This window comes from Cicer arietinum, chromosome 5 (genome assembly GCF_000331145.2).
Source record: "Cicer arietinum cultivar CDC Frontier isolate Library 1 chromosome 5, Cicar.CDCFrontier_v2.0, whole genome shotgun sequence".
NCBI classification, from domain to species: Eukaryota; Viridiplantae; Streptophyta; class Magnoliopsida; order Fabales; family Fabaceae; genus Cicer; species Cicer arietinum.
The window spans coordinates 6,641,290-6,655,299 of NC_021164.2; the positions used below are offsets into that span (position 1 = coordinate 6,641,290).

Here is a 14,010-nt window from a genome sequence, read left to right on the forward strand (position 1 = left end):
CTTTAACTGAAGTTCATTAACCATTTGAGCCTAATGACTTGCTTAATGTACAATATTATTAGTAATAAACAAGATCCATAATATTATGTAACTTGATGAACCTTAATATCTGATATGAAAACAACAACACAATTAAATTCAGAGTAAAACCTATGAAGATGAATTAGACAGTCTTTTTATTTGTACTACCCTTCATTGTTCATTCTCTTGGACGCGCAAGCCAAAGGGAGCTAAGAGCACGCAATCTGGAAAAGTAGTCGTGAATTGCAAGGAGCGCGCGAGCTGACTGGCGAGTGGTCAATATGCGGTGAATTTGTTGCAGTGTTTGTTGCCGCAAGTTGTCGGCCTTCAAATGACAACCACAGAAATGAACTCAGTAAGTTATTTTATAGAGACGTTTCTTACAATAATTTGCCATGAAATGGCGTAGATAAGAGCATTTCCTTGGTCCTTTGTTTGAAGGGTGTTGAAAAGGCATTGATGTGTCTTCAACTCCAAGGAATAATTGAGAAACTTTAACCATTGATATGAAAATCAAATCTTAAGAGAAAAGTACTAGCAACACTCATTCTAAAACTCTCTTTCCATCACGCTTTTCAATATTCATTCTCTTATTGAGAGAAATTCATTTAAGTCCTACCACTTTATGTAGGACCTATTCTCAAAATAATGGGACTTACATGAATTTCACTCAATCAATCAGAGATGAAGTGTTTGAAAGAGAATGTTAGAATAATTGTTATTAGCATTCAACATTATATACCTACACGTAACAAATTTACATCTCAAGTTCTTATTTGAAATTGTATATACATTAATTGTATTTCTACAAGAACATCTCTATTTAATTCACATATAATAAAGAGGGTGATTTACTGACACAAACTCTTTTTCGAAAGACAAGTTTGCCAATGAATTTAAAGTAGTTTAGGTAAAATTATACAAATTGTATGACAACTTCAAATGCTTTTAACTAAATTAACCAATTTCCTTGGTGAGAGTGATTTTTTTAATAAACCGAAGTATCATCACCATGCAACTGTAGAGACTAATTCCCCGAAATATTGAGATCCATTTAAGAGATTAACATTTTCAAACATATTAAAATACTCTTATATTTTGGGACAATAAAATACGTCACTTATTTGAGAAAAATGCACCATAATGATTGCATTCGTGTGCAAGTAACAAAAAGCTTACCTGTCGAATAAACCCCTCAAGTGTCCCTAGCTTACCCATGGCCATAGCCATCTGACCCATGTAATTTGCCACATTCCCTGATGAACTAGAGGACCCAAGTGGTCCAGTAGTTAATGTCTCAGAAAGGGACTGTTGCAATGCTTCCATGCCCTGAGACAATGCGTCTTCCGCCTCTTGCGAAGATTGTTGCAAGTTTGTAATGCCTACTAGCTGCTGATCTGTGAGAGGTTCCAATTGATTTATCAGAAGCTGCAACCAAATTTCATGGCACTCAAGTCAAAGGTCAAACCAGATATAGAAATTTAAATTCTTTGTTTTTCACAACAGTTTAATGTAACATGTAATAAGAAAGTTTAAGAAAGACATAAATCATGTTCGGCGAATTGTGCCTACTTCTCCGAAAGTAGTGGTTGTACTTTTCTATTTGCAAATAATTAGGGTTACAAAGTAAAAATATTTGTTTAAATACTCTACTCATTACGCTTTCAGCTCCACTCCATTTATCAGCGAATATGAGCCATACTCAACACTAACGATCCTAAAATGATAAATCTCATACCAAAAAATAATAATAAAATATTAAATCTAAACTTTTAGAATCTCAATCAAACAGTATTATCAAGAACCAAGAAGAAACCACAAAAAAATACTCTCTAAGACACTCTTTTAAGTACACACTTTTTGTTAGTTAAAATTTATATTTGGTTCCACCAAATTTATGTGGGACCTACTTGATTTACTGTCTTACATTATTTGTTATTTGTTATTTTAGAATATCAATAAAACAGTTATGTAAGTACAACTCATATGGTAGCTACAAAGACATTTGATATGTCGGAACGCGGATTTGAAACTGGGATCCCCACTTCTCCACAATTAGCGTGTATAAATTTCGCCGCTAGGCTATTTAAGAACCAAAAAGAAATATATCAATAAAGCATTTATTACTTTTTCCTAATACTACCCTTATTTATTACTTTTTCCAAGTATACGGCGTGTTAATAATAAATAAAGTACAAGGATATTTTAGTTGTAACATACTATTTTGCATTGAAAACTTGTATAAGTAATCATTTTCTTAAGTTGTTTGCATTACCTTAAAAGACAGTTAATATGAGACAGAGGAACATGTTTTAAGGAAACCATCATGAGAACACTATAAGCTCACCTTGAGGAGTTCAGACGATCGAAAACCACCAAGCCATAGAAAACACCTCTCAGCTGGTGTTTTCCACATGCCAGACAACAAATGGAAGACATCAGCCTTAGCTGCAATGCCCTTAAGTCTAAATATCTCATCATAATGTGCCAATATACCATCCATTATCATGTGAAGTTCTGTTTCGCTCGCATGAGAATTTACAGCTCCTCTTAGCTCATTAATTTGTCGATTCTGCTCTTCCAGCCACCTTGCATATTCTACATCAAATGCCATGGCCCCTGTAAAAGAATGCAATTAAGGAGTACCTCATGTAACAGAGAAGATATTAAATCTGTTTTGTGAAATAGCTTGTTACAACCATGGTTTTAAATTGAGGAATGCAACCACAATTGCGGATGCAATATAAGGGATTTTGTGGTCTCTACAAAGTCATTGCAACCACAATTTTGACCGCATCGGCCACATTTTTCCGCATTTTGATGCGATTAAGTGGTTCACAGGTAACTGCAACCACAATTTAAAACCACGGTTACCGTAATGGACATGGATTTCCCCACTACTTTTATATGCATATTGTGACAATAAAATTTGTGGAATAACATATTTCAGAAAGGATACCATTTCCACTCATTGAGTGTGCTTGATCGCCTGAGCTTGATATAAAGATTCCCTACAGGACAAGAACACAACATACAAAAATGAGTGTCAATTATTGATTAATGTGACACTGATGACTATTTTACAAGTATCCTCGAGGAGATTTGAGTTATGTCTTTTAAAAGTCAAATTTTTACCACTGAACTTATACCTCGTGGACAAAGATGAGTGTCATTTAAAAGAAATGAGACAATTTAATTTGAAGGAATATTCAAACTTCACCTGTTGCCGAGCTCGCTGAAGCTCTTGCTCCAGTTGAGTGAACTTCAAACGGCTACTTTCCAACTGTTGGACATAAGCCTGCAGGAATAATAAGCATAAAATATTAATTCTTGCATTTTAATGGCCATTGTAAACATAATGATTTTCTTAAAAACATCATATCAGTCAAGCAATATAAGAATCATTGGATTCAGTTATCAACTTATCACCAATATTCATAAAAAAATAGTAGTTACCACTCTAAAGCCTGCTACACAATCATAAAGGTTGAGTATCCAGATTTACCATTTTATAGATCCCATTTTAAGTGTAGTTAAGAAGAAACATCCATTGGTATACAATTTGAGAGGGTAAAACTAAAAGAGGGGAAGTTTAAGGGAACATTAATAAATGTCGATCCAAACTAATGATCATTGCACTTTAATTTTTCAGCATGCTAACATAATATGTAAGACCCAAACTTGCCATCCAGATATATACAACCACATAGATGAGAATGGATCCGGATGGTCTGCCGTTAATATCCTCTGCATCCCTGCAGTCGGACACCGGTCACCGTCCGACCAAGATTGGATGGTTCAGCTTTTAATTAAACTCAGTATTTTAAATTATAAAATAAAAATGAAAGTCGTCATATTTTTAGACCATCAAGATCGGACGACCCCAATGTCTCTAATTGCAGTAAATACAGGGAAAACTGACGGCAGTAAATCCATTTTTTATGAGAATATATAGCACCCTGAGAATCATAAAAGAGGCAAAATCTTCAAAAGTTTTATATATGCTAACTAAAATTCAATTTTTGTCCAGCTAAGTTACATTGATACCACAATATTATGTACAGAGAAAAAAGAAGACAAAAAGTTACACTTACAAAAATATTAAGGACAAGTATTAATAAAACACGTATAAGTAAAAATTCCTACTTTCTTTCTCAACCGGCTTTTTCTTGCAGCCTCACGATTCTGAGCAAGCCTGCGGAGAGTCTGCAATAAGTAAAAATTCAGTAATGCTATTTAAAATTAAGAAAATTGGACATTTGCAATTCAAAATATAATTTACCTTTTGATCTGATTTATTCTTTGATCTGTCACCGGAGTCAGAAGCCATTGCAGCAAGGGACCGACTTCTATCAAACTGCGTGTAAGGAATGCATAAATGTAGGATTGTCAAGAATATCAACTAAAGCTTCATGTGTTTGAATACCATTTTGATTGGTCACTTAATCGAATCATTGATGATATATATGTGTTCAATGCAAACATATTCTGAAACAAAAAGGAAAAAAAATATATAGCATGGAATGAAAAAGTAAAATTACCCGTTGATTCTTATCATCGGTGTCACCATCAGTAGAAATATCAGTTATAGGACTTCCTTCAGCCATGGCAAACTCTTCCTGATTTTCTGTATTACCAATTAATATTGTGACTAGATTTGATGATTGAGCCTTTCGTACTTGTAAGCTTTGTAGCTGTGTATCGTTTGTTAATGGACTTTAATCAAGTGAAGTTCGCAACAAAGTTGAAAAGAAATGAAAGAAAAGTTGTCATGTTAGAACAGCAACACCAGTTCAAAAGAAAATAGATACAAAACTATATGTGTTTGAATACCACTTTGATTGATCACATAATTGAATCTTTAATAGTATTTAGAGCAGCAATCCCGGTTCAAAAGAAAACAAATACAAAAAATACAAACAAAGAACATACGAGATTTGATTATATGGGGTTCAACCAATTGTGCCTATATATTCGACTGCAGAGCGGCTGCAATACCTTTCTAATATGATTCAAGCTCATGGTTTACAGTATACAACTTCTGTTGAAATACTACAGTCCAGTTTATAAGATTACCTCTGAAGCGCACCACAGGAGGCTTCGCCCCCCGCTCGAGCAACACGCCCACTTATCACTATGAGTCATACCCAACATGTAAAAATAAGAGTTTGTATTGTAACGGGTTACCAATCATCTAATTTACCAAGCTGAAAGCTCACTAAATAAAAGTAACAAATCAATATAGTAGGAAAAATCATTAGAGAATGAAAATGTGACATTATTTAACTGTTGATACAAAAAAAACATGTGTACATTTGTATACGCAGGTGTATGTGTGAGTGTAACTTTTCCTTTACTTTATCCATCATGGCATTTTTTATTGCCCTTGATAATGCTATCTTTGCTAAGAGATTGATGAGACTGTTAAAACCAAGTTTTTAACAGTTTTAAGCAGATATCTTTTTATACAGTTAAATGAAATTAAGAAGTTTGTAAGTGGCTATTACTTAGTAGTCATTTCTTACCAGTAAGTGCCTAATGGAAAGAAGTATCAGAGGTATTATTGTTCATTTGGTGTGAAATTAATTGGTTATTCTCTCTATAAAATAAACGTTTTTGTCCCTAAAAATTAATTGTTGCTTGTTAGCTATGAAGCATTAACACAAATACGAATATTAGGCACGACACTAACACCAACAAATAGACACTGGTAATAATTTAAGATAATGAACACCTGACACGACTTTGAAATGAAGTGTCAGTGCTATATAGTTTATTACTGTTCCATAGTGTTAATTTTCCCAATAAAATGTCATTTAGACCAACAAAAGAGCAAAAGTCTTATAAGCATACTTACTTCCGGTCAAGCCAACAGCGTCCTCTAAGCAATATCCAACTGATTGATCAAAGTCAGACACATGAAAAGAATCAACCGTGCCTCCCTCTGTATAGCTGAAAATCATGTGAGAGATCTACGCAACAGCCTAATCTTCAAGTATTACTTTTGCTGACAAACAATACATGCCAACACAAGTCTTCCAAAACTTGATGAATGCAAAAACAAAAACTAGAATATAACAATAGGTTAGTATTAAAAATTTATGACTTTTATTCATGGTGAATATGATGTTCTTGATCAGACACTTGATTCAAATTTCCATTGAAGGAGTAACTTAAGAGTAAGACATGGCAGCACAAAAAATAGGAGAATGTTATACAGTAGAATTCATGAAGTGAGGCATAAAATTTATCATGGTACCTACCTAAAGAATTATGTATACGATAACAAAAACCAAGTCTTATCCCACAAGGTCGAGTCGGTTACATGGTTTAGTAGGGTTGACTACATGGTTTAGTAGGGTTGACTACACGGTTTCTTGTACGATAGATCTAACGAAACCATGCTATTAGACATATTACAAGTTAGTTAGTTAATTAATTATACAAGTTAAGTACAATAAGTATCAACAAGTTAGTATAACTAACTAGACAACTAGTTATGCTAACTAATTGTTACTCATTGTACTTAACTTGTATAATTAATTACTAACGAATTAATATGTCTAATACATGCTACATCTTGTAAGTGCAGGTACTAGCTAGTTTGCTTAAAACATTTCTAGGTATAGTCTCTAGAACTTTGGATTGAAACTCAAGTTCAAAAGCGATAAGAAATTCTACGAGAAAAGAAGAACTTAACTCCAATTATGAGCATTTAAAGCACCAAGAGTTTCTCTCGTTTTGATCCTCATTATTTTGATTGAATAAATAAATTTAAATATTAATTAAAAAATTTATTTTATGTCGTTTTATATTTATCAGTTAGTTCAACAGCTAATGTTACCAAGCTCCTCGAGTTCAATTTACTAGCTTACCCGCTATCAGATATCAACTAACTTATCTGCTATCTGGTATAAGTTTGCTATTAACTAACTTATCCGCTGAGTGCATTTTGCCAAATAGACCCTAAGGAAACAAAAATGAAGGGTTCTCTCTACACATTGAAATCTCCCACAAAAAGACTACCAAACGATATACAAAACAGTTGTATAGCGACTCTGTTCTAAATTGTTATGCTTACATTTACATTGTGCCTAGAGTGAATCAAATCAAAGCCACCCTGAGAAGGTAACTGTAAAGAGGAAGACATACCTTGCATTGGAATATGGCAATTGTGAATCGAAGCTCGACATCCCTCTTGTTGTTCCCTTCTCATTTTATACAAAACACTACTCTACTCCACATACATCACCATGTCCTCAATTTCCATGCTGCTTAACATGATATTCAACCTGAAAAAACAATTCAAAGATAAAAAAAAAAAAAACACCACATTTGCTTTTAGTAGAAGCAGAACAAATAACCAATTATTAAAACTTATAACAAACACAACCAATATTGCAAAAGAAAGAGACCTGTCTTCACATGCTTATTGTCATGAGGATAATCAATAAACTCAACTTGAAAAATAAATACATTATTCACACAATTCAAATCTTAGGGAATTTCTATAATATCAAAGTTACTAACAGAAAATAAATCCCAAACAATAGGAAGAAAAATATAAAAAAAAAAGGCTTTGTTTGGATAAAAGGTTAATTAAGCGCTTAGAGTATAAACTCTATCATATAAGTGCTTATATATAAGCTATTCCTATAACAAAAGATAAAACATAGTCAAGTTGTTTTCATATAAGAAATAAGTTGTTTTCACAAGCTATTATGAAGAGCTTATGGAAATAAGCCGACTTTTTCATAAACTCTTAATAGTCTCACAAGTGTTTATCTCATTAAATAAGCTTAAATAAATCAATCCAGAGACACCCGAAAACTCAATTGCAGTAGATGAAGAAAAAAAACGCATGGCCAAATGAAAAAACACAAACTTTAGAACAATCCAATGTACCCACAAGCCAAAATTAATGAAAAACATAACTTCTTACCAGAAAGAAAAAACAATAATTAAAAGTAAAAGCAATTCACTTTGAATAGCATAGATTAATTTGACATAAAAGAAGCTACACCCAGATACCCAAATCAATGAAAAAAGAGAAAACCAAAACCAAGCTGAAAAATAATATAGAAAAAAGAATCACCAAAAAAACCAAGTTGCTGTAAAATTGAGCATGAATGGTATGATTTTCTTCTTCTTTTAGTGATGTAGATGAAAAATGAAGCAAAACCCACCTTGGAATTGTGGTGATGATGATGAATGATGATGGTATCTGTTCAAAGTTTTTTATGAATTATTTTTATTTTTTATTATTCATTGTTGGGTTATAGTGAGAGGTAGAAGAGAGAGAGAAAAGATGAGTCCAAATTCTATAGTTTCTGTGCTCTCTTTTTTAATTTATTTTTCTCACAACCATATACTTTTTTAATTATATAAAAGAGAATTATACTTTTTTAATTACATATTAATTAATGGATACAAATATAAATATAATGGTATTTGTATTTGTAAATATTTATACTCGTTACTAAATAAATAAAATTACAAAAATAGTGTATTGCTTAGAGATTATTTTGTTGTAAAAGAAAGAAAGAAATTAGATGTGTGACAAATTGAGTTTATTTAGTTGGTGATTAATACTTTTGTTCAAAAAGAAGAAGAAGAAACTAAATAATTAAAAAAAAAATTATTTTTTTACATAAATTTAATTTTAGAAAATATAAATTCATGATATTTGTTGATATCAACGTAATATCCACGTCAATTTATCCATTGAAAATTACTATTATTCGTATTTGTAGATATCCGCTAATATCTATCTCTATTTATAATTCATTTTAGTATCAGAACATAGTACCAACGAATATCGTTTGTTTAAATTTTAAACTTTCAAAAAATTAAAATTTTACAACAATTGCGGTCTCTAGCAACACTTTTTTAAACATGTATAAAGTGTTGTTTAAAAGTGGTTTAAACCATTGAAGGTATCAGTATTTGTCGATTAAATCTAACAATATCCATATTTAATTTATAAATTTTGCATGTTTAATCTAATAATATTAACAATTGACAAATGAACTCTGATTTAACGGCGATAATAAAAACTCTTTAGTAGTTGATATCAGTGAGAAATTAAAGACTCTATTTATAAATTGTATAAAATTAAAAACACTCAATTTGCATGATATTTTATAAGTACCAAAAATGTTCTACAAAATGAAATCATTGTAGCCTATGTTCCATTAGTTGATCAAATTGCAGATTGTCCAACCAAACCACTCACTCATACTAGGTTCAACATGACATTGAAGAAATTTGGGGTGACTCTTTCACCCATTAATTCAAGAGACAAAATCTAGTCAAATCTCCTAGTTATCTTGATCTTTAAAGTAGCAATATCTCTCTCAATGTTAATTAATATATATTACATGTTTTGCATCTAGTCATGCTACTGCTTTTGCATTTCAGAACATCTAATCTTTCATAATCTTATAATCTTAAACGAATTTTACTCTTTTTTACCAATGGGTTAAATAAGAAAGGAAAAATAAAAACCAAAAGATAATTAACAAACTATTCTCTAATCCTTTGAACACAACTAATTAATTTAAATGATAAAATAAATAATCTTAACTATTAATTAAAAAATCATGTATTCTTATTGTCATCGTATCCATGCTCTTGATCTTTTTTACCAGTAGCAATATCTCATACAAAATTATAGAGAAAATCAATTTTGACCGTATAGTCAAATATTGCCTAATCTCATAGTACATAAATTCTCTTTAATGGTTGTACGATGCAACAACTTTGTGAACTGTTAAATCTATAGAGAAAAATTGTATCCCTTTAAATTTAATAGTCCTCATAGTTGTTACCTCGTACTACTACTGTAGTAGTAGATCCAAGCCCAATCTCATATGCTTCTATTGCTTCTATTGTATATTTTATATACATGTTTACATTTCACCATATATCTATATCATATCAAAACTCAAAAAATCATATTGAAGGTGTCCATTTAATGCCTCCATTGAGGGTATCAAATTGTAATCTTCATCAAGTTTCATCCAAGTAGAGTCCTCTTGCATATAGGCTTCACTAGAATTATCACTACTCCATTGTTGTTGAGTTGAACCTTTGTCATGATTTTGAACATCATCAACATGAACACTTCTATCATTAACTTCCACAAACATTTCAGCAACATTGGAATCTTGACCAGTGAGTTCTTGCACAAGTGCTCTAAAGTTTGAAGCACTAGTTTTCACCTTCATAGGGCTTGAAATATAAGTAACTTTTACCTCTTTTTTGCTTTTTTTGCTCTGCCTTTTCCCCTTCATCATATGGTTGTTAACACCAAGCATGTTTATCTCACTTTTCATCATCATAACAAACAAAAAGAGAGAGAGAGAATAAAGAAAATAGTGTTTTTAGATGTTTGATGAATATTTATGATTAAAAAAGTTACAACTTGGTTAAGTATTTATATATGAAGGATATAGGAGAAAAGGGTGTTACAAAGTCAAGGTGAATTTCCTAGACTAATATTTTTTTTATTGTTTATTGAAGTAACAAAGAGAAAAAAGAGGTGTTGATGGTGGAAAAAGGAAATAGATTGGAAAGTGCAATTTGATTGGAAGATTCTATTGAGAATGCTTTAGAGAATCCCTTAAATCACTATTTATAATTAATATGATATTTTTTGTGACACCTATGTCATGATCCTATTTTTGTGACACCTACACCTATGTCATGATTCTAGTGGTTTTGGTTCAATGAACATATATTTTTGGTCACTTGCGCAGCCATACATGACTTAGAATCTAAAATCTAGCTAGATGTCTTTTTTGTGGTCATAAATGGATAATTTTATTTTCTTTTACAATATGACTACATACATAAAATTTTGAGTTTCCTTATTATTGCACAATTTTCACTTAAAAATAATTATACAAAAGAAAGAGGTTTTTATTTATTTATTTATTTAAAAGAAAAAGTAATCTATGTAAGTGATAAAATATTGAAATATGTGATTGAGTGGTTTTAAATAAATAAATAAAAGCTGTCAATGGTGAATAAGTAAGGAAATTAGGCTACACATTAGTGTATTGTGTTTATTATTAGTATAGATAATATTTAAATAGATATTTAGGAGTGAGTTTTAGTCCTATAAGAAAAATGTTTGTCCTCCTTGAACAGTCACATTCCATATATTTAGTTCTTGGTGTCATATTCTATTACAAAACGTTGATGTGGCTATTAAATTAATAGAGATACATCATACAAGTGACATATAGCTTTTTTTTAATAATGTTTCATCCACCTTGTATTTGACTAATATTTTACAATTATAAAATAATTTATAAGTACTTATTGAAATGTTTATTCAAATTACTTCTTAGGATCAAAGTATCATTTTTTTATTAATATTAAAATTAATTGTTAGTATTAATATTTTTAAATTTTAATTTAACTTCTCAAATTTTACTTTTTTGTTTTCCTAATTTATATTTATATTTTATCCTATTTTGTAAAGTAATGAGCAAAATATTTTCTTATTTGTTATGCTGGTTTGTAATTATTACTTCAATTTGTATCTAGAACAATTTTTTTTCTATGAAGACGAAATAAAATAAAGTTCAACTTATTATATATTGTTAACTTATCAAATGTTGGATTAAAACAAAATATAATATAATTTATCGAAATAATTCTCTCTATGTTGTCACCAAATAGACACATAAAGTCTTTTTTCTAATTAAATATTATATGCTTATCTTAATTTGAAAACTCTCTTTAGAACAAAACTTAATTTAAATAGGGTGGTTCAAATTTAAATTGATCTCAAATAAAAATCACATTAATCTCTCTTTAAAATTTAGTTTAATTGATAAATATCGATATTATTAAGTTAGACGTTTTATTATGGTGGTAATTATCTTCTCTTTTAAGATAAAAAAAAAAACTACATTAATCTAAAACAATTAAAGGTACACAAAACTGAACATTATAAGATAAAAACTTAAGTTGAACGTTGAATAATGATAGAAGTATAAAATTATTTATAAAAAATTGTGTTGCTCATCTTGCAAACCTATTTTGTAAGAATAAATCATGTTCAACATATCTTTTCAGAAAATGTTAGGTTTAACATAAAAACTTAATATAGTATCAAAATTTATCAATCAAACGACCCATCATTGTTTAAAGTTGAATGTTCATCGGCCTTTATTTTTGCTTTTCTACTCCTAAATACATTTCTAGAAACTAGGATCGTAGTGTATTTTACACTATCAAAAGTGAAAATATGGTAAAAAAGAATCAAAAAAATGGAAAGTTGGATGAACATTCACCTTATTTAGAGCCATGTATATTTTCAACGTGAGATTTAAATTTTTTTTTAATATAAGATCTCTTTCATTAAAAACTATTCAGATTTGATAAAATTTAGATTCTTTTCAAAACCAAACTAAACCCACATATATATATATATATATATATATATATATATATATCTATATATATATATATATATATATATATATATATATATATATATTTTAATACTTATATAGTTTTTATTAATATATTGTATTATTATATATATATTATTTATTAATTTTTTAACAATACTTATTGATCTAATTTAATCTATTTAACTTTATTTACTATTGTATATGTTTTAACATAAACAATCATTATTATTATGTAATTTTATTTTTTAATATATTATATATTAAATTTTACTTCAAACATTTATTAATTTATTGTGATTTTTTAATATTAGAATTAATCGATTTTTTTTATAATTATAAGTTGAATTTACTAAAAATTGATCTAATTCAAACCACGTTTAATTAAATCAAAATTAGTTTTTCTAGAAATAAATCACTCAAATCAAACTACGGTAATTTAAATCTTTGGATTAAATATTTTTTTTTCAAAATCAACTCAAATCGCACCACAAATTCTCTAAATTTAAACTTTATCACTTTTTATTTTAATAACAAGTAATTAATAGTCTAATTATAATGATTAGTTTTTTTCTTTTTAAATAATGATTAGTTTATGTAGATACTAATCAAATTCTGATCTCACCGTTATTCCTCCACATGTAGTTATCACAGTAATTAGGTGGCGAGCATGATTTTATTTTATAATCTTAAAATTAATCTGTTAATTGTTGAGTAATTTACGTAACCTATTGTTATCGTGGATTTCATATTAGTGAAGATGAAACTTATAGGTAGGTATATCTCTCCTTCACATAGTTCACAATTTTTCAACAATCGTCATTGATTTTGTTTTTTTTCAATTCAATTTGCGCTTTGCACGGTAATCAAGAGCTCAAATCCGTAAGTTGAGACTTATCTAATGTTTTTATAATTTAATTAACATAAAGACATCAATTTTACTCCTTAATGAGTTTTAATAATTTTTGTTTAAATGTCTAATACTACCATCCCCTTTTTTCTTCTTGTTTTTATACCTTTAATAATTGTATTCTTCAAATGAATCTATATAATTTTTGTTGTTTTTAGTTTCGGAAAACTGTTTAAAAATTATAATTTATGCCACCGAATATATTACTAGGTTGAGTCGCGGACTAAGTCGCGCTTTTTAGGATGTTTCGCGACACTGCCTAAATTGTGCAAGCAGACTGTCAACCACGAAGTCCCCAGGATAAAACAACTCATATTCACTGTATCGGAGTTCCACTGCATCGTAGAAAATATTTCTAGAATTATACCCTTAATCTGGCGGTTAAAGTCACTCTCAATATGACGATTAAAGTCACTCGCAATATGGAACTACGACCACTGATAAATAAAAAGGACTACGACAAAAAAAAAACTGATCATAGTGGTATTATGGCCACTAAAAATCGACAGAATTATGGCATAACAACCGCTCTAAAATACGAAGGGACTACGACATAACAACCGCTCTGAAAAAACTAAGGGACTACGGCATAACAACCTCTCTAAAAAACGAAGGGACTACGATACAAAACCGCACATAAATATCAAAGGG

General features: G+C 29.8%; 2 protein-coding genes across 12 annotated transcripts; both read right to left on the reverse strand.

The window, feature by feature from the left end:
* Positions 1-38: 38 nt before the first annotated feature.
* LOC101514790 (transcription factor TGA2.2) lies at positions 39-8,357 on the reverse strand. 11 transcript variants are annotated; one of them, XM_012715238.3, is made up of 12 exons: positions 8,208-8,346; positions 7,174-7,313; positions 5,879-5,965; positions 5,098-5,155; positions 4,563-4,737; positions 4,304-4,378; positions 4,168-4,227; positions 3,242-3,319; positions 2,981-3,032; positions 2,369-2,640; positions 1,201-1,449; positions 39-346 (listed from the first exon to the last, which is right to left on the reverse strand). In XM_012715238.3, exons 2-12 carry the CDS (start codon positions 7,235-7,237, stop codon positions 200-202), a joined length of 1,317 nt encoding a protein of 438 aa, XP_012570692.1. In that variant the 5' UTR covers positions 7,238-7,313; positions 8,208-8,346; the 3' UTR covers positions 39-199. The 11 variants fall into 11 exon arrangements, with proteins under 11 accessions (XP_012570692.1, XP_012570693.1, XP_004498676.1 ...); XM_012715239.3 differs by having other exon boundaries at positions 5,879-5,973; XM_004498619.4 differs by having other exon boundaries at positions 8,117-8,255.
* A 1,593-nt stretch (positions 8,358-9,950) lies between these two features.
* On the reverse strand, positions 9,951-10,340 carry LOC101489304 (uncharacterized). The gene has a single exon (XM_073368608.1). The coding sequence runs from the start codon at positions 10,338-10,340 to the stop codon at positions 9,951-9,953; it is 390 nt and encodes a 129-aa protein (XP_073224709.1).
* Positions 10,341-14,010: the final 3,670 nt, after the last annotated feature.

Excerpts from the sequence above, each read along its gene's own strand:
- LOC101514790 (XM_012715238.3), bottom strand. The coding sequence starts at position 7,237 with ATGAGAAGGGAACAACAAGAGGGATGTCGAGCTTCGATTCACAATTGC. Across the intron at positions 4,738-5,097 it reads TCCTGTGGTGCGCTTCAGAG|TCCATTAACAAACGATACAC; the intron begins GTAATCTTATAA and ends ACTTGATTAAAG. Across the intron at positions 4,379-4,562 it reads CCGATGATAAGAATCAACGG|TTTGATAGAAGTCGGTCCCT; the intron begins GTAATTTTACTT and ends CCTTACACGCAG.
- LOC101489304 (XM_073368608.1), bottom strand. The coding sequence starts at position 10,340 with ATGCTTGGTGTTAACAACCATATGATGAAGGGGAAAAGGCAGAGCAAA.